The sequence below is a fragment of the Oenanthe melanoleuca genome, chromosome Z, assembly GCF_029582105.1.
Source record: "Oenanthe melanoleuca isolate GR-GAL-2019-014 chromosome Z, OMel1.0, whole genome shotgun sequence".
NCBI classification, from domain to species: domain Eukaryota; kingdom Metazoa; phylum Chordata; class Aves; order Passeriformes; family Muscicapidae; genus Oenanthe; species Oenanthe melanoleuca.
In genome coordinates this window covers 42822104-42844255 of record NC_079362.1, presented here as the reverse complement: position 1 = coordinate 42844255, position 22152 = coordinate 42822104, and the positions used below count along the sequence as shown (strand labels likewise).

General features: G+C 38.2%; 1 protein-coding gene across 1 annotated transcript in view; it reads right to left on the bottom strand.

Annotated features, from left to right (window-relative positions):
• Nucleotides 1–10746: 10746 nt before the first annotated feature.
• PRUNE2 (prune homolog 2 with BCH domain) overlaps nt 10747–22152 on the bottom strand; it is a 128615-nt gene continuing 117209 nt past the window's right edge. The window contains exons 14-20 of the mRNA XM_056514077.1: nt 21390–21521; nt 21148–21234; nt 19883–19981; nt 18037–18072; nt 17473–17511; nt 15916–15963; nt 10747–13734 (exon numbers count right to left, since the gene is read on the bottom strand). Of these exons, the coding sequence (XP_056370052.1) occupies nt 13713–13734; nt 15916–15963; nt 17473–17511; nt 18037–18072; nt 19883–19981; nt 21148–21234; nt 21390–21521 (463 nt within the window). The 3' untranslated portion in view covers nt 10747–13712. The remainder of the gene's footprint in view (nt 13735–15915; nt 15964–17472; nt 17512–18036; nt 18073–19882; nt 19982–21147; nt 21235–21389; nt 21522–22152) is intronic.

Below are 22152 nucleotides of genomic sequence, written 5' to 3'. Positions count from 1 at the left end.
AGGGTTCTGTGATCTGGTTATTGAACCCTCTCCAGCTGTCCAGAAAGCTGCAGGGCATGGCACAAAACTGCTTGCTCTGAGCCTCATCCCAGCCTCATCCCATCCTCTACTGCCACTGCTTCCACAGCTGCCACATCTCTTCCCACTCCATCCTCAGCAGGGGCAGAAACACAACACCAGACAAGGGCAGCAGCACTGGTGATACCAGCAACAAGAAGAAAATCATGGACAACAGCAGAGCTGAGGATTGGAGCAACAGCAGGGGTGCTCAGAAGGAATAAAACTGAAAATAAATGTGAAATAAAATGCTATTTAAGTAAGCTTATAATCAGAATAATGCAGGCACTATTCAGCAAGCTAGAAATGGGCTTTAAAATTAAATGTGCCCAACATAAAATACTAGAGTAGTGGTTTTAAATACATTTGTTTATAGCAAATGGCAACTTTTCTGTTGCAACTTTGGTAAGTAAGAGGCAGTCACGTTGCACTTCAAGGATGGGAATATGTCATGAATTCTCCCAGTGCTCTCAATGCATTGAGCTTGTTGAAGTTTTTGTACCTAAATATGAAACATTTCTTTCCTATATTTTTTTAAAAATTAACCTGTATTTCTGCAGAAGGTTTCCTGGATGCCTAGATTTTACTTCTAGGTTTAACCACAGGCTGCCCATTATTTTGTCAGGTCTATTCTCAATAAACTGTAACTGTCCAGAGGAAAAATAATGAATTATTATGTACTATTTCCCCTGGAAGGCATTAGTCATAGCAAAGATGAGTTGCAATTGTATCCTTTTTAATCACTTTGGCATCCCACCCATCTGTACTTACATACAGCACCGTGTCATGCTAGGCTGTTCAGGATGCAACATCACATACAGCTACCACATGCTGCAATTGTGAACCCTTCAAAGAAACAGGAGAGCCAACATAATAGGCAGTACTGTTTGGATGCAAGGAATAACACCCAGCTTTCTGCTCTGGCTTTGGTGGAATACAAATTCTCCATGTCGAATCCCCTCAGGATGAAAAACAACCACTGACTTTATAGCAAGCTGCCTGAATTAGCATGGGCAGCCCTCAGGAAATGGTTATCACATTGAGTGAATTCTCATTGCTCTTTGTCTGTTGTCATGGAATAGATCAGTTTTTGCATCTTCCCTTTAAAGCATGTTTAACATTTGCAAATACCTTGGCTCTCCCAAGTCTGAGACTCTAGCCCAGACAGCTCAGTTCATCCATCCAAAGGGAATTCACTGATGTAAAGGGCGTCTCAACAAACTATGACATGATCCTAAAGTCACTTCTGTTCACTTCACTCTGGAAATGAGGATTCAAAGCAAAGCTATTACACACGCCTGACTAAAATGACACAGACTTTCCTCCTGTCTAAATGAATGCGAACAAGAGTAAAACTGGAGAAAAATAACAGTTCTGTTGAAAAGTCCTGAGCACAGACCCGTGGAAACTTTTAAGAGGCTAATAAATAAGACCATCTGAGTGAAAGAGGCTTTTATTCTCAGCTTGAGACTGCAGTGGGTGAAACTGATACCCAGCCAAATTAGTATCAGGCACTCTCAGCAGAACTGAACTCTCTCATTTAGTAGTAGTTACTACTGTTCTGAAGTAAAAGCTTTAGCTAGTGTGTGATTAATACTGTATATTGATTTGGTGATAGCACAATGGAAAAGGATTTAAAAGGTAATTATATCTCTCAGCCTGGGGAACTACTTTCCACATTTGATGAACAGAAGAGCAAACAGAAGACAGGAAGTCTCTGAAGAGAAAGCAAGCTAAAGTGGAAATGTGTGCATACTGAGAATGTCTGGAGGCAGGTCCTGAGATAAGCAAGCCAGCTGAGGTTGCCTTCATGCTAGGGAGCAGAAGCAGTCAATGGGCCCACCCTCCTGCCACAACATCCAAGCCAATGCACTCACCTTTTAAAATACTGCCAATTGTTAAAAAAAAAATAAAAATTATAGTACATCACAATGTGAGGATATCAGTACTTTGCCAACATGTGGCATCTTCTCTCTGCGTGTCCCATCTTACACTGGTTAGTACTTAGAAAAGAAATCATCTATGAATGTGAAGAAATCCCAGACTGGATTTTTAAATTCTGTTTTCACACTACTGATGTTACCCCATTTACAGCTAAGAACAAATGTACATATGTAACTTCCTAAAAATTGTACACTAAAATCCATGCAGATACATTTAACCTCCAAAAGATGTTAGTTGACCACTCCATTACTACTGCAGTTATGACCAGTGTGCCTACAAATTAAATTTGTTATCTGCTCAAAGTCACAAAAAAGAAAGAAGCAGAACTCCAGATGTAGTAAACTTAATATATGAAGCAAAGTTTCATCCTAGCATTCATAAAAAGAGCTTCTGCTCACCAATGTAAGTATTCATATTTTAGGAAATGGGAGAGGTTAGCTGGTTGTTTTTAGCTGCACACAGTTGCATTGACTCATTCTGAAAAGTTTCTGTCAGGATGAGTATACACATATGAACTTGTACTACTTAGCAGGTACTCCCCAGGTACTCTACTACTCTACCAGTAGTAGAAATGCTAGCAAAACACTTTAGGACATGTTAGCTCTTCTACCAACAATAGTAACAGATGTCTCCTCCTGTCTTTGAAACAGAGGATTATTAATTAAAAAAACAGTAAATTGTTAGGGGACTGCAGTAGGACTAGATAGAAAACATAAAAATAACAATATGACTCACCTTTGAGCTAAAGGAGTCTGAGCTCACTGTTCAAGTTAAGCAATCTCTTCTTAAAAAAATGTCAAAATAAGTCTTCAGATTAGTAGACATTTTGAAATCACTATGTTTGTTTATCCAGACAACATTTACTGTGGTGCTAAGCACAGTGTTGTGTTACCTAATTCACCTTTGCCCCTTGGAAATGTAAGCAATGGAACACGGTGCTGTTAGTGATCATCAAAGGCAGGTATAGCTACTTATAAATGCAGTAGAGCATATTACAAAAACTACAAGCTTTTTTATCACATCTTTCCATTCCTTGACTTCTACTTTTTTACCTGAACTTTCTCTCACACTTTGTTAAAATGCTACCTTAAGGAAAAGAGGAAGAGGAATCCATCCTCCTGAAAGTCTGAGACCAAGGCAAGGGGACAGGCTTTCTAGTTTGTACAGTCTTGTAAGATTTTCATACGGTGACATTTTTAAGGTCTTGGCTTAAGCTGTGCTATGCCATTTGTTATGGCACTAGAATAGATACAGATCTACTTATCACACAAAGATCTGTAAAGAATATACCTAATGCTTTTCAAATACTGAGGCCTTCACAGGCTGAATACTGCTAGTGGATTTGGGGATCTACTTCCCCAAACGTTCCTTTCCCCAGAAGAGAAGTTAAAAAAAATCAAAACATTAAAGGACATTTAATAGAAAAAGTAAGGAAGTAAAAGTGAAGGTAATATATAGAATAACTGGAAAACTACGTAGCCAGTATCGAGATGAGAGACTTCTCAATCTGACAAAGGTCTCACTGAGGAAGGGCAGAAAAACCTGCAACAAGACTTTTCCTTTGAGATTTATATACCTGTAGAAATTGAGCCAAATAGTCTGAATTCAACACTGTTGCCAGTAGCTACCACAGATTTGTTACTTACTGCATTTTCCCCACCTCATAATGACCTGCTTGTCCCAGGCAGAAATACAGTTCAGCAAAACTTCAAACTTAGAGGAGCTTGGTTACTTTTATTAAAACTATTTCCTGAGCTAAATCAATTTTTTATAGATACTGGGTAATGTCTCAAATGAAGGTATATAAGAAAGCCTCCAAATTAAGACTTGCAATAATATTTTTAATAGGTAGCAGACTATTTGCATCATCCAGACCAGCTCACAAGTAGTTTCTATCTAGCAGCAGTTTTCTCCTTGAGCAGCATTGCAATAATTGGTAGAACAGTCTTTCCCAGATTTCACTGCAGTTAAGACAGACTAATGCATTGTTAACAGAACAGCCAGAGAATGTAGGTGTGTAAGTGTACTGGCCCTAGGCTGTTATTTTACCTAGGCAAATAGTTACAACCTACTGCATACAGTGTCAGAAATGCAAGAACAGGAAGAAGGCTAATCCAGAAGCCAGAGAGCTTGAGGGGGAAGGCTGTGCAGTGGGACAGCAGCAGCAGGACAGTGCACAGCCACAGGCAGGGGTCAATCTGGCAGCTGCTACAGAGCTGCTCAGATAAAATGCTCACTCTAAACAACAGCCTCTCTGCAGGCTGTCTTGGGAAGCAGAAATCACCCAAGCCTGGCACACGTGAACCAACAGTGAGGAAAAGGCATTTGCTGCCATAAGCTGGGAGCAGAGGAAGTTAGGCTCCTGTCTTTCTGAGCCACTGCATGGTCTTAAGGGAGAATTCTTAAGAACAGGAAGAAAACCACATTCATTTATACATGTATTCACTTTTAAACTGTGCTCTGGCTCTGAATGAAGAAGCTACCAAAAAACAGACATGGTCAGGTTTTCACTTTTCTTCTTAATACACTCAGAAAAATCTCAGCTTCTCTACATGGATCACCAAAAGACTCATTTTTATTTTTTGTTTCCCATGTGCACTCAATTTCTAACTCTTGAGTGATCTTGGAACAGCTGACAGAAATGTCCTCAGATGAATCAGTCTGTTGATGGCTGCAGAAGTTGATGACCACTACATTCAAACACTTGGGTTTCCCAAGCAGAGGCACTGAACAGGCACCCTGTAACATTTGCATGTTCAAAAGGATGAGAAGTCAAAGTTTGTTCAACTTCTCGGATAGAGCTTATTAAATATTAAAAAACCCAGTGGAGACCCACAGAATCCACATCAATATTCATATCAATATTGACGTTTAAATAATCTAGAGTTTTCTCTAGAAAACTCTCAAAAGACATTAAAATGTTTTTAGGTTTGCCCCCTTTTTTATAAGGCAATTAGACTTGCTTATTCTCTTCTCCTCTTTCTTTTCTACCAGGTGTTGTCAGGGATACTTGTGTTGACTTCCTTAATGAAGACAGAATGTCCAGGCACCCAGCAAGCTCAGTAATTTACAAGAACAAAATCTTAGGTGAAAGCAGCACAACATAAGATTTTCTCTCACATAACACTTGCACATCTCTATTAGTCTTCCCTGGTAACTCTGAAGGGCTGTAACACATCTTCTCCTCCATGTATGCCACAAGGATCAGTGAAATGACAAATCAAGTTGATTCAACAGTGCCTGTATTTGGGGTAGTTCCTTATGGCCTCTGTGGTAGGAGGAAGCTATCATGTGGGAAGCTCTGAGCACTTGCAGAAGCTGAGTGGCCCCCATGCTTCTCCTCCTGTGGGAAAGGAGCAGGTGCTGAAACCATATGGGCACCTCATGGACTTCAGATCTGGATGTATGAAAGTGCAAAGTCACCAAAACAGGAAGACCCTCCAAAGGTTTTTCTTCCCCCTGAATTTACAAAATCTTCATACAACTCACACTGTGAGTGTGAGTTGAATGAATGAAAAGAAAAAAAAAAAAAAAAAGATAGCAAGCAGCAGTGAGATGCTGTGTTACCACATGGTGAATTTCACCGAAATAAAGTTAAAACTAAAAGAACCACAGACTTCGCATTTTTTGCAGTGTACCTGAAGATTTCCACAGATTAATTCTGTTGGACAAATAAATGGTTTGTATCCCTGGGACAGCTAATTTAACATCCAGCACCCCATCAGGGAGCAGAGCAACAGATGCCTATCTTTCAAAGCCTGCATGCAACACAAAAGCTTTAATGCAATATAATATTTTTCAACTCTGGCTTTGCTCATAAATCTCTGAGCTTCAGGTCACTAAAGATTCTGAGAAACCTTCTTGTGCTTCCCCAAAATTCCCACTGCACCACATTCCTACTTCAAGAGAAGGCACTTAAAATAGTGCTGTTTGAATTAGAAACATGGAAAAACTAAGCCATTCATCAATAGTAATTATTCATTTGAAGTTAGCATAAAGTTAGGAAGCTTATAAATGGAAGAAGTGCTGGTGAATGGCAACAGGGAAGTAAAAACACCTAATATGGATTATTTGTAGTACCTGAATCTGCCTGACAAGCCTCCCATGAACTGAGAAATGTCAGAACAGCACTTAGACCAGACTCTAGGTGATGACTGCTCTGTTTGAGGCACAACATTTTAAGCTAAAGATGCCTGAATTCAGATTTAGCAGCCCAACATTATGTTTATTAACAGCAGCTTGGTTTTGATCCAGTGTACTGGTTTTGGGAGGGATACAAGTTCACTTTCTTCTCAGCAGCCTGTATGGTTCTGTTTTGGATTTGTGGCCAAAACAATGTTGATAGCAAACAAATAACAGAACCATAGAATGACCTGAGTTGGAATGGAATTTAAAGATCATCTAGCTCCAACCCATCTGCCATGCACAGGCACACCTTCCACTAGACCAGGGTGCTCAAAGCCCCATCCAATCTGGCCTTAACCAGGGGTGGGGCACCCACAACTTCTCTGGGCAACCTGTTCCAGTGCCTCACCACTCTCACAGTAATTTTTTTAGTTACTGCTAAGCAGGTTTACACAGAGTCAAGACACTTTTTGCTCTTCCACCCACCCCACCAGCAACTGGGAGTGCACAAGGAGTTGGGAGGAGACACAGCCAGAACAGCTGAATCCAGTTGATCAATGGGATATCACAACCTGACCATAAGGCATCATGCTCAGCATACAGAGCTGGGGAGAAAAGGAAGGAAGGAGTGTGTTCATGGCATTTTTTCTTTCCAAGTCTCTCTTACATGTAATGGGGCTCTGCTTTCCTGATGATGGCTGAACACCTGCCTGACTACAGAAAGTGGTGAACAAATCCCTGGTGCTACTTTGCTCGAGTGCACAGCTTTTGCTTTATCTATTGTCCTTATCTCAGCCTACAAGTTTTGTCACTTTTACCCTTCCAAATCCATCTGTGGGGCGTGAGAGAACAAGTGGCTGTGGCAGGACAGCATCTGTGAGATGGCAAGAAAAGCAGAAAGTTCTCTATCTAACAGGAGCTGTGAACGAGAGACATTTCTCACAGTTACTGCATGTCACAGCCCACTAGACAGAACAGAAATTCCAAATCTACAATTACTGAAAACTAAACAAAACTCTATTTTGGAAATTTTTCCCAAGAAAATTGATTTCAGAGAAAACAACAGCAGCTGGTACCTATGAATTTTCCTCCTGGGAGTACAGTGACCACCTGGATAGTGTAACGTTATTGGCGGACCACGTTCTGGGTTCATCTTTTCAGTAAGTATGATCATATCAGTGATGGAAATCCACCAAAACCAACTCTTCTACTTGAAGACTATCAGACCAACTTAGTGGATCAGTAAGGTATCACTAACTTTTCTGCTTGATCCTAAAATCTGCAGTGTCAATTCACTTTTTTCACCATAATGATTTGCTTTCCTGTTCCACTGGCAATGCAGTAGGAAGGAAGCCCACAGGTAACTTGCAGTCTTCTACTGCTGTATAAATCCATATGCCATCATATACCACTGTGACACCTTTAGGAGCTGGCAGCTTCTCCTCTGAGCACTGCTACTGATCCATCAAATAATACAAGAATTCTCTCCTGAGGCGATGATTTATTTATTTATTTATTTATTTAATTTTACATTGCATTTGTGGTCTCTATTTTTCCTCTCTGGCATAGTTCATCTACTGTTCTGTCATTTCTCTCCTGCACCTATTTTCCACTATGAAACACCATATTCCATATGCCCTCTTTCTGCACCTTGCTCTTTCTCTTCTATATTTAATTTGTTTCCTAATTCACACTTATGATGTGTTCTGACTCATGGTTATTCTGTGCAAGTCACCAAGAAATGTGCAAAATTTCATTTTCTAAATTTATGCAACATTTCCCATTTCTTCAGCTTTCCCCCGTGTAGTCTACACAAGGACTGAGTGGGTTTTATTCTAAACTAAGTGAACACCAAATTAAACCACTTATCTCCAGGGATTCCATAATTTCTGTAAATAAGGGGGGGAAAGAACATTTGGAACAGAGTTCACTTGTGCTTCTTTTAAGCAACGGCTCCAGGCAAACAGGCTTGCTGTGCTTCAGAAGCTCTCCCCAAGGAAAACCAGAATTTGGAAGGCGGCTGGAGCCTCAAGCAGAAGATGCTTGTAACCCTACCCTCCCCCAGTCATTTCCCTGACCTGTCCTTCCTTCCCCTAGTTTCCCTTTCTCTGATGGATAATTTTAGCTCTGTTCCTTATTCTTACCTTTTACATCACAAAGGCCAAATTCCACATTAATATTCTCTGTGTTCTTTTGGCTGACTGTTTAAGACAATGTTACTCATACTTCAAAGGGATGAAGACAGAGATGAAGTTTTATAATCTTGATGGTTTAACACAGGTCTGTGCTAGAAAGCCAACACTTCATTTTCTGAGTCACTCTCTTGTGGAGAGAGTCTGCTTTACATACCAGGCCTCAGGGAGCAGCATGGGAAGTACTCTGGATTATTTTCCTACCACTGCTTGAGGCTGCTTTGCTTGCTGCCTACTGAAATACATAACGGAGACAAGAAGATAAGGCTTTGACACAGCAGATTTGAACTTTCTTTTACCTGATTATATTTTGGCTAAACAGATAATACTCAGAAATGAAATAAAGGAATAAACTTAATTCATTTGAACAGTGTGGCTTGAAAAGCTTAGAGTTCAACAGTTTTTCTGACAGACTAGATACTGTATGAGAAACACTGCAGTATTTTTTTTTTCTGCAGCAGCCCCCCAGAGAGGTCACAGTTGGTCAACTCAAACACAACAGAAATCTCATTCTCTGGAGTCAGTATTTACTCCAAAAACTGTTCATAGGTCACTAGTGTAGTGTTACAATGGGCACATGCAGGTATGACCCTCAAGGCATTTAAAAATCATTCAGAAACAGTGCTGTGTTGCATTCAAACTACTTGTTCATAATATATGATATTGGAATGACATTTCTTCTGTCTTTAAAATCTAAATATGATGCACTATAGTGGTAACATAGTAGAGTGCACTCTCACACCTAACATAATTCTGGTTTCAAGACCAAAACCTTCATCCTTTGAAGCTAACAAAGACATTACTAAAGTGTAGACACATATAAGCACACAAAACTGTTTTTTTTTCTAGTAATAATAGAATTAATTTCATTAAAAAGAAAGAAAAGGCATTTTTACCTTTTGATTCTTGTTTTATATAGAAGATCAAGACACTGGATTTTCCAAAATGGAAAAGAAAAAAAATAAGGAGATTGCAAGTGTACTTGTGAAAAACCAGTCGTGTGTTTTTCCCTAAAATTAGTAGTTGCTACAGAATCAACAAGCACAGATACCTCAAAAAGCCTCCAAGTAGTCTGCTTTTAAATGTGCTAACATGTATCAAAAGTCTTGAGAGGTTCTGCCTTACTTCCACAAAGCTACATTTAACAGGGTTATCTCAAATGCAAGAAAACAACAAGGAATAAAAAGAAATGCGGCAAACTTAGGCTGTAGTTCCTTTCAGGTTCTCAAATTTGGCTGAGCACAGCCCAGTGAATTCTACAGCTTGGGCTGAATGGAGAAACCAGAGTCCCTCGGACTGCTGAGAGAATTCACACTGTGTGAGCAGTAAGTAAGCAATTCTTCTAAAATGGGTGAATGTTTCTAGGAAAAATAAGTGCAAGAATCAAGCACATAACTTTTAGAGACACTTCAGTACCTTTGCAAATTAATTTTTTGGGAGTTTGTATTTTGTAGTGGTTGACCTTTTGTCAAGCTGCAGAACTGTAAATCATGGCAGTGCAAACAGGAACAGCTGATATTTTAACCTCACAGTGCCATTCTCTGGTCTTCTCCTGAGCACAGGAGATAACTGTCTGCATGGCAGCTGTATTTTGCAACGGGAACAGGGTTGCATGACTGGAGGAAAAGGAGCTCTTGCTCAGTTGGCTTCATCTGTGACAGGCAATACAGGGACACCCTTCTTGTCTCTAGAAAGATAGGTAGGTTTGTCTCCACAAACCTATCAGAAGTCAAGAAACCTATTTGCAACAAACATGAAAGGTTTGTTTTATCCAAGTTCTTTGACTCTGAAAAGATCTAGGAGCACTCACAGAGCTGCCTGCAGGTGGGAGGCAATTAAGAACCCACAGCTCATTTAATCTCGTATTTGGTGCTTCACTGGACAATGCTCAGGATAGCTCTAAAAATCGTCCAGGTTTACTTAAAGTAGTGGCAGTGCTAATTGGCCATTTGACACAGATGCAGACTGGCATGTGAGCACCATGTACCAGGCAGCTGAGAGGACTCCAGCTCTGACCCCTCCCTTCACTGAAGTCAACCAGTTTGTTAATCTGCTCAGGGTGGCTTCACAATCTCCTTCTGCCCCGTAGTTTTTGCCTTTCTGACATATAAGATGGACTGTCCGTGCATTTGATTTTTACATTAACAGCACAGGCTCAAATTAGAAAGAAATTTAAAGAGTTTCTTCTGCTTTCTTTTGGGAACAATACTGCTAGTACAGCGAAGCCAGGATTCTAATACATAGAGAAGGGGAATGCCACCATGAGACACAATATTAACTCCAGTTTTTGGAAGGACAGACAGTGAATGCAAAATAAAACAAAATATTTGTAACTATGCAAAGAACTGATCTGAACCAATCAAGTGTTTCCATGCACCCAGAGAGTAAAAAACCCCCACAATTTTGAGCTGAAAGGAAATATGTCCAGTGGAGGGTTGCAACTCTTTATTTCTGATTCATAGGTATATATTTCCATACAATGCTATTAGATATCTTTGTATTGCTCAATCTATAATTTAAGTCAGCATAGGTATTTTAACAAAAAATTTGCAACTGCTAATTTATATTTCATCTGAGCACTCTGATACACAGTAGAAAAAATCCATATATAAAAGCTTGTATCTGTGCAATTATACGTACTATATTTCTCTTTCAACAAACTATGGATTTAGTAATATTGTTATGTTATTGTTAGTATAACATAGAATTGCCATAACATTAAAAATCTTTTTAAAATATATTAATAAGCAAATATAACCACACTTTGATCCTGCAGTCATTTTTTAACTACCACATCAATGCCTCATTTTGTTTTAATGTGACATCTGGCTTAAACAAATTTCTTTTATCTCAGGCTGCCACCATTATTCTGCCCATTATAATCATACTAATTTGTAACTTTGGTGCTTAGTAATTCCCCACAAAGCAAACAGAATTAAATTCAACTCTGAGCTGATATCCACCACTAAAATCAAAAATCTCAAACATCCCCCTTAGGTCCCAAACAGTGAATGAAGATTTATGCTGAACTTCTGCTTTATAGTGAACTTCTCTTCTAGTGCAAAGTTCTCAGCTATTGCATCACAAGTCATGTGGCTTGCCCTAAGAGGCTTAAACTACAGGTCTGCAAAAGATGCAACTTCATGCTACTAAATGCTTATAATAGATTAGATCTTAATGAAGCTTAATTAGCATCTGGAAGTCAATACAAATATTAATCTGTACATAAAACATTATCCCCAATATACTAAGTGACAGCACTTTTATAAGGCAGACACAAGCCAGGATTCAAACATCTGAGAAAAGGTGGAAGCTACCAGACCCCAGTTCAGGACAAGGTTACAGAGCAGCAACAATGGTCAGCAGGATCAGGCCCTTCCTCTGTGAAAATCTGCAGGAACTGACAGGAAGATGTGATACAGCAGACTACCAAGTAAGACAGAGATACCAGCACAGAGCAAAAACTGCAGAGGGCACTTTTGGTTTTCATGCTGGCCAATAAGAAAGCACTCTTTTGCCTTTCTGACACTTCTGTCCATCTTCATTACAGGAGCTGAACAACTATGCACACAATGACAGACACTTGTCTCACTGCTGGCTGATTACCTTGCAAATACAAGACAGAAACTGACAGAGGTTGAAATGTGCAAACCACAGAACAAAAAGATTGAACTTGTAAATGAATGACAGAATAGAACTTTCACTTCCAGTTCAGATAATGCTGAAAAAGTGTAGGCTCATGCTTACTGCCTCTGCTTAAACTTTATGCCTCAAGAAATACTTCACTTGTTGTCTCTTTCATTGACCTGAATTGAAAGCAGGACTAGAGGCACACCATAATAAAAAGGTGCAACGTGTATTGTTATGTCTAAAGATTTCTTTACAAAGTAAAGACACCATAGATGTGGCATACAACTGCATACAAGAATCTTGTGAAAAAAAGAATAATATTTCAGAGAGTACGTAATAATAAAACTTCCATTAGGACTTCCCAAAAAGCAGATGAGTCAGAAAGTTTGGAAAGTGCATATGTGTATTCATTAGGATAAGAGAAAACTTTTGTTATATTTTTGACTCTTATCTTTTTAAAGCTAACAAACAGAAATCACTCAATAATTAATTTGCACACTCCTGCAAAAGCATGATCTGAGAAACTGAATCTTTTTCCCAGTAAGGAGTAGAACTTATTGTAGTATCTTTTGGGCCAAACATGACAGCAGCAAACAAAAGATGATTGTGGTTTTTTTCCTTTTTATGCTTTTACTTGTGTGTTCTGTGATCCAGACCATAAATACCATTATAAGACTTATTTTTTTATCTAATAGAAGCCCTTAGAGCAAGATTTTAACAAATATTCCTAACATATGAGTATGACTCCCAGCTTTCAGCTCCTAGTACGAAATTGTATTTTACTCATAATCAGAGAATTAATAGCCTTTACAATTGGAGACAGGATGTCACTTGAAGACCCATAACTTTAAAAAAAAGTGTTCTGGAAGAAACAGACTTAGAAAGCAGAAATAAATTAATGCTCCAAGCATTTTAGAATATATGAAAGTCATTTACAGGATCAGCTGCTTCTAGAAAATTATGCCTAAAATAAATTCACTAAACTGAATGATTAAAGTGAAATCAATTTCAGTTACTCATTCATCCTAACAAGTCTAACAAGACTAATTATTGTTTTCTGGTATATCACACTTTTCTCTGACCAAATAAAAAAGTCCTTTAATGAAGATGGAAAGACTTTTCAAACAGCAAGAAACACAAATTCATGAAACCATGAACACTTTCAGTTGGAAGAGCCCTTAAGAATCATCTAGTGCCAGCCCTTTTGCCCTGTGCAGGGACACCTTTCAGTAGGACACGCTGCCCAAAGCCTGATCTAACATGGCTTGTCAAATTCAAGAAAGTCCTGCATAATTTCTAACATTATTTTTAAACAATAAAGCTGCTGCTGCTCTGTGACACAAGCAAGCTAACAGTTATTGTAACACTAGCTATCGCGTTCAGCTATGCATAAATATTAATATGCTGAAGACAAAAATAAAAAAATCCCCGTCCTCATTGACCTACTCATGAGGCACACTGTTGGTAAAATGGTATCCTTTTAAACAGAAATGGCACACTCACATAGAAACTAATGCTAGATGATACAGCTTTCCTAATGAAAACTGTTCCTAAAAACAACAAAAATAACCAGGCCCCAAAATTCTGCTGTTTCCATGACAATAGGACTGGCCCTTTTGGTCTTCTTAAACGGCTGAATGACAGGAGAAACTTATAAACCAAACACAATTGATCAAATCACTTATTGTACAGCGTGGTTGCGATTGTCTGGGTGCTGAAAATCCATGTGAATCCTCTTCTTCAAATGCCTGGCAATGATACTTCTTATTTCACGGTCATGTCGATGCTATTTATTAAAGACAAAATGACAAAAAACAACAACAACAAAAGCATTAGTGCTCTGAAAACACATGGCTAGTTATTTCTCGAATCCTGAGCTCCCACAAAGTGTTCAATATCCTTATCTCTCATTTACTTCACTGCAGAAAATGTGAAATGTGAAATAACTTACACACATCCTATCCATATCTATGAAAGTACACACCTTAGTAAGTTCTGTTACTGCTTTACTGAAATTAACAACTACTTTTTCATCAATTCAAATCAGGTGGGGGAAGATCCACTGGTGGAATGACATAATGGTGTGGCAGGAATGGGTACCCCTAACAATTTTTCTAAGTGTACGGTTTAGCTATTTAGCACAAAGCACATGTCATCAAACACTTTAGAACTATTCTTCAGAGTAAGAATGTGTCTTCATGAACTGCTGCCTCAAGATACAATCTTCCTTAAAGAATATATAATTCAAAGTTTCCTCAATATTTATGAAATGATACTTCCACTATGAATTATTTCACAACATTTCTTTTAAAGTAATGAAGAAGTGCAAGGAGTTGAACAAAACAGAACACAAGGGAGCATGACAATAGACAAAAGCCTTTGGAATAGAATGAAAGAAACAACAGAAGCAAACTAAGTGCTGGGCAGACTCCAGAGGCATTTCAGCAGAAAGCATATAGAAAAAAAGTCTGTGTAAAGCTGTTCTCAGAGTGAAGGGATTACTTAGAATGCTATTTCCTGAAGAAATTACACAAGAAATAAGATATATGATCACAGGAAAATTATTGCCACTTCTGAAGACAGATTCATATTTATGCAGAGAAAATAAATGCCGTGAATTAACATTAACTTGGCCTTAACTGTATTTATTTAAAATAAATGTAAATTCTCTTCTCATATTGCTTTTTTGCTGCCCAGCTTGTATTTTAAGAAAAACAGGAAAGTTGTTCAAGCCACAAAAGGTCAAAATCATACACAGTCTTTAACATGCAGTTTATTGTTTTTGTACTTCAAAAAACAGTTCCCATATTGATTGATTATAGAATAAAACAGTGTCTGAGTTAAAAAAAAAAAAAAAAAGATGACATATAATGTCAACTGGTTCAGGAATCAGGAATTTAGCTTATAGTTCTAACCTGTGTATGAGGTATGACAGTGTGATAGCTTACTTATAGCACTGTTTTATTTTTTAAAAAGTAAAAATCAAAGCTTCAATTTATTTGTGCAACTTTTTGCTACATATACTTCTAATTATTTGCCTGATTATTAATACTCATGTTGCCGATGGAGTCTTTTGCTGATGATTCAGGTTGCCTGCCTGGTATTTCCCGTAGAGTGTGAGACAACAGCGTGTTTCACACACCTGTGAGATGGGCAGGCACAGCAAAGGGCTCAGTCCCTCGCCCTGTGCACACTGAACAGGACACACACCCCGCTGCAGCGGCCGGTTCTGCTGACACGCCGCTCCAGCAACGAGCTGCCAGCGCTGCCAGGACACCCTGCGCCCACAAACACTCCCACTGACCCACAGCAACAGCAGCAGAGCAGGGTTTTCTACTTGTGTGCTTCAGTTATGGTGTCAGACAGAGCAACAGCACATCAGAGGAATTACATGTTCCCATTTCCAAGGGAACAAGTCCATCTTCAAAAGAGAAAGACATAAAGATGCTGGAGATTTAATCCGGAAAACAATTATGAAAGAAGCTGAGAAGCAATAAAGCAAAGAGAAGGCATGTGTTAGACTATGGCCCAGAAATCAAAAAGTAAAATATAAGCCTTTTTAATCTTTGAATGAGAACAGCAAGTTTAAAATTGAGGATAATGCATTGAACCATCTTCACTGTGACCATGCTGCACTTTTTCTATCTATTTTTAATATAATTTAACCTGAATATTCTCAGGCTAACAATTATCTCTCTTTCTCTGATTGGAAATGGTTAAGGACACTTCAAACACATTCCCAATACAACACAAATATAACAAATCTTCAGTATATGACACATATATAAAGTACCTAAAATATGAAGCTTCAATGATTTGCCTGCTCGTACATGTTGTTCCTGAACATTACCATGAAAGTACTTAGGACTCAAAAAAGCTTTAAGGAGTCTACCCAGCCTCAGTTCCTAGCAGCATGGTTGTAAAATAATGTTAAAATGTAATGACAGTATTAGGCATAAATTCTTACTCCTGCTCCACTGAAGCCATTTCTGGATCATTTGAGAGGCAGCTAGTTCTGGATACAAGGAAAAAAATAAGTAAACATTTTTTCTGTGTTGATTTCTTTCTATTTTAATATATGACACCAAATTTGGGGATGCAATAACTAACTGTAGTGAATATCTTTGACAGCACAAACACACAAATCTTGTTGTTTTAGGAATGTAGGTATCTTAGTGCCCACAACACACATTAGTTTGAGTAACAAATTGTTAAGCTATTTCTTTAAGTTAGGAAAGGGAAATGCACTACAGTGATCTCAACACATCCAACAGTAACAATAACCAATGATGCCTCATATGAATACTCCATTCCCCTTTCACTTCTTACACTGCAGCCTCCACTATTTTAAATGGAGTTACAAGAAAGCTTTCTCCCACAGAGTTCTCATTGTCACATATACAATGCATTTGAAAATGTTTGAACAGAAGGGACAGAAGTTGCATTTCAAGGCTGGGTAGGCCTTTTTGTTTAACAAAATAGTCAGGTGGTATCAGATAACTAATGTGAATATACTGCTTCTGAGGCAGTGTTAAGAGCTAGCTTAAAAAAAACAGTGGCCAGTGTTTTAGATATTTCTCTGTGCTTCTTTTAGAAACTAACCTCAGAAGAACGGAGGGAAAATGTGTACTGCAAAAGAAGGTACTTTTAGAAAAAGTATAGCAAAGAAGCTGTAAGTTGAAAATCCTCAAGTGCATAAGCAAAAGGAAGGTGACTGGAAAGAAACTTCAAAACTCAAAATCTTTAGTTATAAAAACTGCAAGGGAGAATGTTATGCTAGAACCAATAAACCAGTGTCAGGCGATGACCAGATACTTTACATACAAACATAAACAGATTTCTGCTCAGGAATTTTGTGTATAATACTCACACGAGGAAAGTGCACTTTTCTAAAGCTCAGCTCAGTGAGTGAAGCATTGTGCACTTTTTAAGGATTTCTTTGGTACTCTACACCATACTAACACATTATATCCAAGTCAAAGCACAGAATTACCATTTTCAAGTGTCTGATCATCACCTGCCACTAATTTATGAAGTAACCATAGACAATATAATATTATGATTAAGTATTAATTCTTTGGCCTATCCAGCTAACATTGGAAAGATGGAAGAATTTATATGCCTACCTTAACTGAGACTGCTAACCTTAATTTAGCAAACTGTAAAAAAGAACTGTAGAAAGAACTACCTCTTAAAAACTGTATGACTCATCTGACATAAAAGGGGAAGAGTAAAAAATGTTTAATGATCCATTTTAATGGAGTATGTGATTTTAGTCATTCCCATGACTATAGAAATATAATCAGAAAACAGCACAAAAATTCATAGTGTAAGAGTATTATAATTTGTTACTGAGACCCAGCAGTACAAAAGCAATGAGAGGGGAAGTCAATTCACAAATGGGGCAGCTTACACAGTAATCGAAACTACAAGCTGACTCTTGTACCAAACAAAACGTACTACTGCATTCAAGCTACTCCTGTGAAACAATATAATGCCAGCATCCAGCCAAAATCTATCTTACTTAGCTGTTTCGGAAGCTTCCCTCAGCTCCTCATCCAGTCTGCATGAGTAAAAGTTATTGATACAAAAAACAGAGAAGCAAGCAGAGCATAAGAGTGAAGCAGAGCAATAGCAGAGCAAAGAACAAATACAGTACATGCTTTTAAAATAGCCACCCAGAATGATTTAGAGCTAACTTTAAGAGTCTTCAGTTCAGCATGATACTATTTATCTCTGTGCTCAACCCACCTTAAATTTGTAAGTCCTTATTTAGCTCACTTGGAGGCAGAGAGAGAGAAGCAGCAGGGGTCTGAAGCATGCCCAGTGGACAGAGCTGAAAGCATTCAGTTGCTCTATCAGATAATGTTAAACTAGCTGCAGCCTGGGCCAAGTCAAGGACGTTTACAGTTCAGTGGATTTAATTGCAAGGGAGGCTGATCTCAACAGCTTGAAGGGCAAAGTAAGATGCCAAATCATTGCAAGTCCTCTCTCATTCAGCTGTTGAGGTCGCCTGCAGGTGAAAGGCTGTCACACAGATTCACTCCATTATGAGCAGCAGCAGCAGGGGCTAGAAAGCATGTTTTACCTCATTCTTCTCTTAATACACTTATCTTCATCATACCTTACAAGATAAGATGGATGAAGGAAGAGAAAATATGTACAAGTTCATATGGTACAATAATCATATTTTATTGTGCTTCACTGAGAACTACCCAAAAAACCACATAACCCAAATTCTGGCATAACACTATGTACTTTCTAAAGGTGGGATTTTTCTTGACCATAGGTGGTAAGCTTATTCTTGGCAATGGAGCAATTATGAAGCCAAAAGAGTAGCTGTATTTTTCTATAGGAATATCTCTGAATTTGCAGCAGAAGAGAAGCTAGGTACTGAACACTGCTCTTCTCCCTACAGTATGGGACTAGCCACTCACAGATGTCCTAAATGCACAGAGCCACTAAATCTTGTTATCACAGCACCTTGAAATGTTTGGTGCAAGTGTCATCTTTCCAGTTCTGCCTTTTTCAGCAAAATTATGATCTCTCATCTGACTCCTGATGTGAAGTAGGCATTACCCTAAAACCCTTCAAGTACTAAAGTTTCTTTTGTACTAATGCTGTGATCATTTCACCTTTGGTCTGAGAGGTGAATGGACTTTTCGAACATTTTCAAGTTTACAGTGAAGAAAAAATGTGTGTAATGCAGATGTGTGCACTGACACAATGTAATTGTAAAACACAGCAATGAAATAGAAACTCTCTATCACCTAAGGTTTCTATCCAAGGGAACTATAAGAAACTAGAGTGTTTACAGGAACCAGAAGAAAATTTGTTAGGGATGTTAGAACATTACGGACGTCTCTCTGTCAGCTGACCAACAGTCTCTGCTCCACAATTTTAGCATCACCTCACCTTTAAAGAAGTTACAGTAGCAAATAAAGTTGAGTGAAAGTATCTATGACTCCTGATTTCGTAACTGTAATTTATTGTTTTCACAACTGCTATTAGCAGACCTGAGTTTCCCACTTGCTCCCTGGAATTGCACTACCAGCTTGACAAAGGAAATTGCTTCATGACTACTGTGAAATAGGTGTGAAACCTCCTGCCTGGGTCGAGGAGATCTGTGACAACTTCAAAAGCTGTTACTGACCAGTCATAATGAAAATACAATCATACTTGCTTATCTACTCTTCAAACTACCTTCTAGAGCAGGCTGTTCAAAACCTGGGACATTTGCTGAAGAGAACAATTTTAAAAAAAATAAAATTTCCTGAAGAGAACATCTTTTAATAATGACTACATGAAAACCATGATTTTTTTTTTTTGAGTCATGCTTTCAGTCTTGGTATACCATTTCTTTTTGTTGTCTTCAGGTCTGAAAAAAAGTCAATTGAGGTGAGCAATACCAGCCAACTTCCCTAGGATTTTTTAACAGATATTTTCCTTTGGAAATGCTGCATTTAAAAAAACCTCTTCACATAAGCAGCAAAGAAACTGTTTTTCAGTGGTTGTGTATTTAACCACGAAAATGGACAAGACCAGAACAGAACCTATGGAATTTCACTGGTCTTCTATTGAATAGACTATCTTTTAATCAATGTTTCTGTTAAAAGCTCTGCATGAGTAAAACTTGAAAACACTTCCATTTAAATAGAGGTAAATGATATGAAAAAACACAGCATAGATGATACCTCAGGAAAGGTCAAACGATTTTCCCACTCCCCTAGAAATAAATATTTATTGCATTTTGTGTTTCCATTACACAGTGGTCTCCTGTTTCTGAGTTTGACAGTGAAAGTTTGACACAGAATCCTGATGTTTTAAGAACATCAGGAAAGTGCTTTCTGTTTTTCATATAGTCTTTAACACTATTATTAGTTTGTGGAAATAGTTTCCATTAGAACAAGTACATGCTACTGTACATCACTTACTTGACAATACTGTCTGGTATATGCACATATTCCATTGGAATCATCTCACGAAGCTCTGCCAACGTGTTGACATACTGTATCTTACTGCTGAACTTAGAGCTGAAACACAGAAAAAAGGTACTAATTGACCTTGCCCCCCAAACTTTTATGACATGCTAAAACCTAATGAAGAAATGTATTAAATGTATTTAATAATCAAGCATTTGGATATTCATGTTTCAATTACAGACTGAGAGACTGGACTGTTAATGATTAATGACTCAAACCTGCCACAGCTAAAAAAGAGGCAAGTTCTGTGAGGTGGGATAGCACTTCTTAGCACACCAGTCATCTCTTACATAATGGCTCAGGAGAAAACTTCCCTCTGGGAGAGAATCAGGACTTTCACACAGAGCCTGAAGGTATTCATCTCTCAGTAACTGGTGGAACATAAATGACTCAGCTTCCCAGATGCAAGAGGCAGCTGTAGCATCTTAGAAGGCAAGGTATCTGGGCATTCCCACCTGAACTTGAGTGACTATAAATGCAATGGATTCTGTGTTTTGTGGGCTTCCCCCACTCGATGAAAATAGTGACCATAACTTTGACAAGACTGGAATCACCAAAAAGACCAGAAGAGGACCAAGGAGACACCACCAGGATCATGGAGTGATGATACTTTTTCTACTTTGTCTGTCTGTACTTGTCATGCTCTTTCTTCTCTCCCCCACCCATTCTTTTTCTTTTTATCTCTGCCTCAGGTTTACTGCTAAACAAGTCTGTGCTATTGACTTCAGCATATGGCCTTGTTTGCACCTAAATTCGGACAGAGACATCTCTCTAATAATTATAATAGCCATATCTTAACACACAATTCACTTGATCATGAGCTGATAGGAGAAGTGATGATATTTTAAAAATCTAAAACTGTAGCCTAATCTTGTTCTGTAGCCAGGATTTTAAATAAGGTGGTTATAATTACATGCAGTGCCCTTTTCTGTATTCCTTTTATCTGGGTTCTGAACAAAGAATATTTTAAGGAACTCAATTCCTAGTACATACACAGACAGGTTTACGAAACCATGCCTGTGACTTCTGCAACTAGACACTCATATAAATCACTTTTTCTCCCTGTTCACCCCAGGAAAGAGAAATTCGACTTCCAAAATCCCAACATGAGCTATAAAATGAGTGCTATTCAGTGAAAGATTAATAGCCATGTATGATGATTTAGGGTGCTTATGTATTTTTAAAGACATGGAAAATCACTGGTATTTACTACATACCTTATAAAAGGTCGTGTCACAGCCAGAATTGTCCTGATAAACCATGAGGGATGAACAATTATAAATGATTTCAAATTCTTCCGTAATCTAAGTAAAAAAGCAATAGTTTCTTAGAAAATCAGAAAAACCCACAAAATATAAAGAAAAATCATATACAATAAACCCTGGCATACAGGTGAGTCATAAAAATGTGATAAATATTAAAATAATGGCTGTGGATCAGACAGGGAAACATTACTTACCTTCGATCAATCATCTGATAACATTTTTTCAACCAACCCAAACCAGGCATCCTTCTTCTTGGTGTTGCTCCATTTAAGTAGACAATCATGTAGTCTTCAGCTACCATCAGCTCTAAGGTACTGATTACATACCTGATAAAAGTACAGATGTCAGTGGGCATATACTGTACATTATCTGATTGAGCCCAAACTAAATCAGGCTACTAGGAATAAATGAAGGCAGACTGAACACTTTATAACAATGCAGGCTTTTCTTTTCTTTTAAACAAAAGGAAACATTTAGCACTGATCACCATGGTACCTGTAGATACACAGCAGAAACCCACTTAGTCTTTTGTGTCTTCAAAAATATGTGGTTTCCTTACAAAAATAGAGTTTAATAGTGAATTTTCAAGTATCTCTGGTGAATTTGCTTTTTTTAAAAATGTAATTAAATCAGGAGATTTTGCAAAGGGAGAACATGGCTTCGTGAAGTCCTAGCAACTTCTGAAATGAACTCTTGAGAAACTTCTATTCACTATTCTAATCAAGTTTGTTCAATACAATAACAAAAGGTGTCAGAAGATACCTTTTTTTATACTTCTTGTGATCTTCACACTCCTGCTACGGAGTCAATGACTGCAAAATACAAATACTTTGACACTCATCAACACGACTTCTGATGGGACAGAGCACTCCAGGACACCACTTTAAAAAAAACTCCAACATTCATTATCAGACAGTGCTCTTGGGGCCAAATGCATCCTACCTAGAGGAGCACATT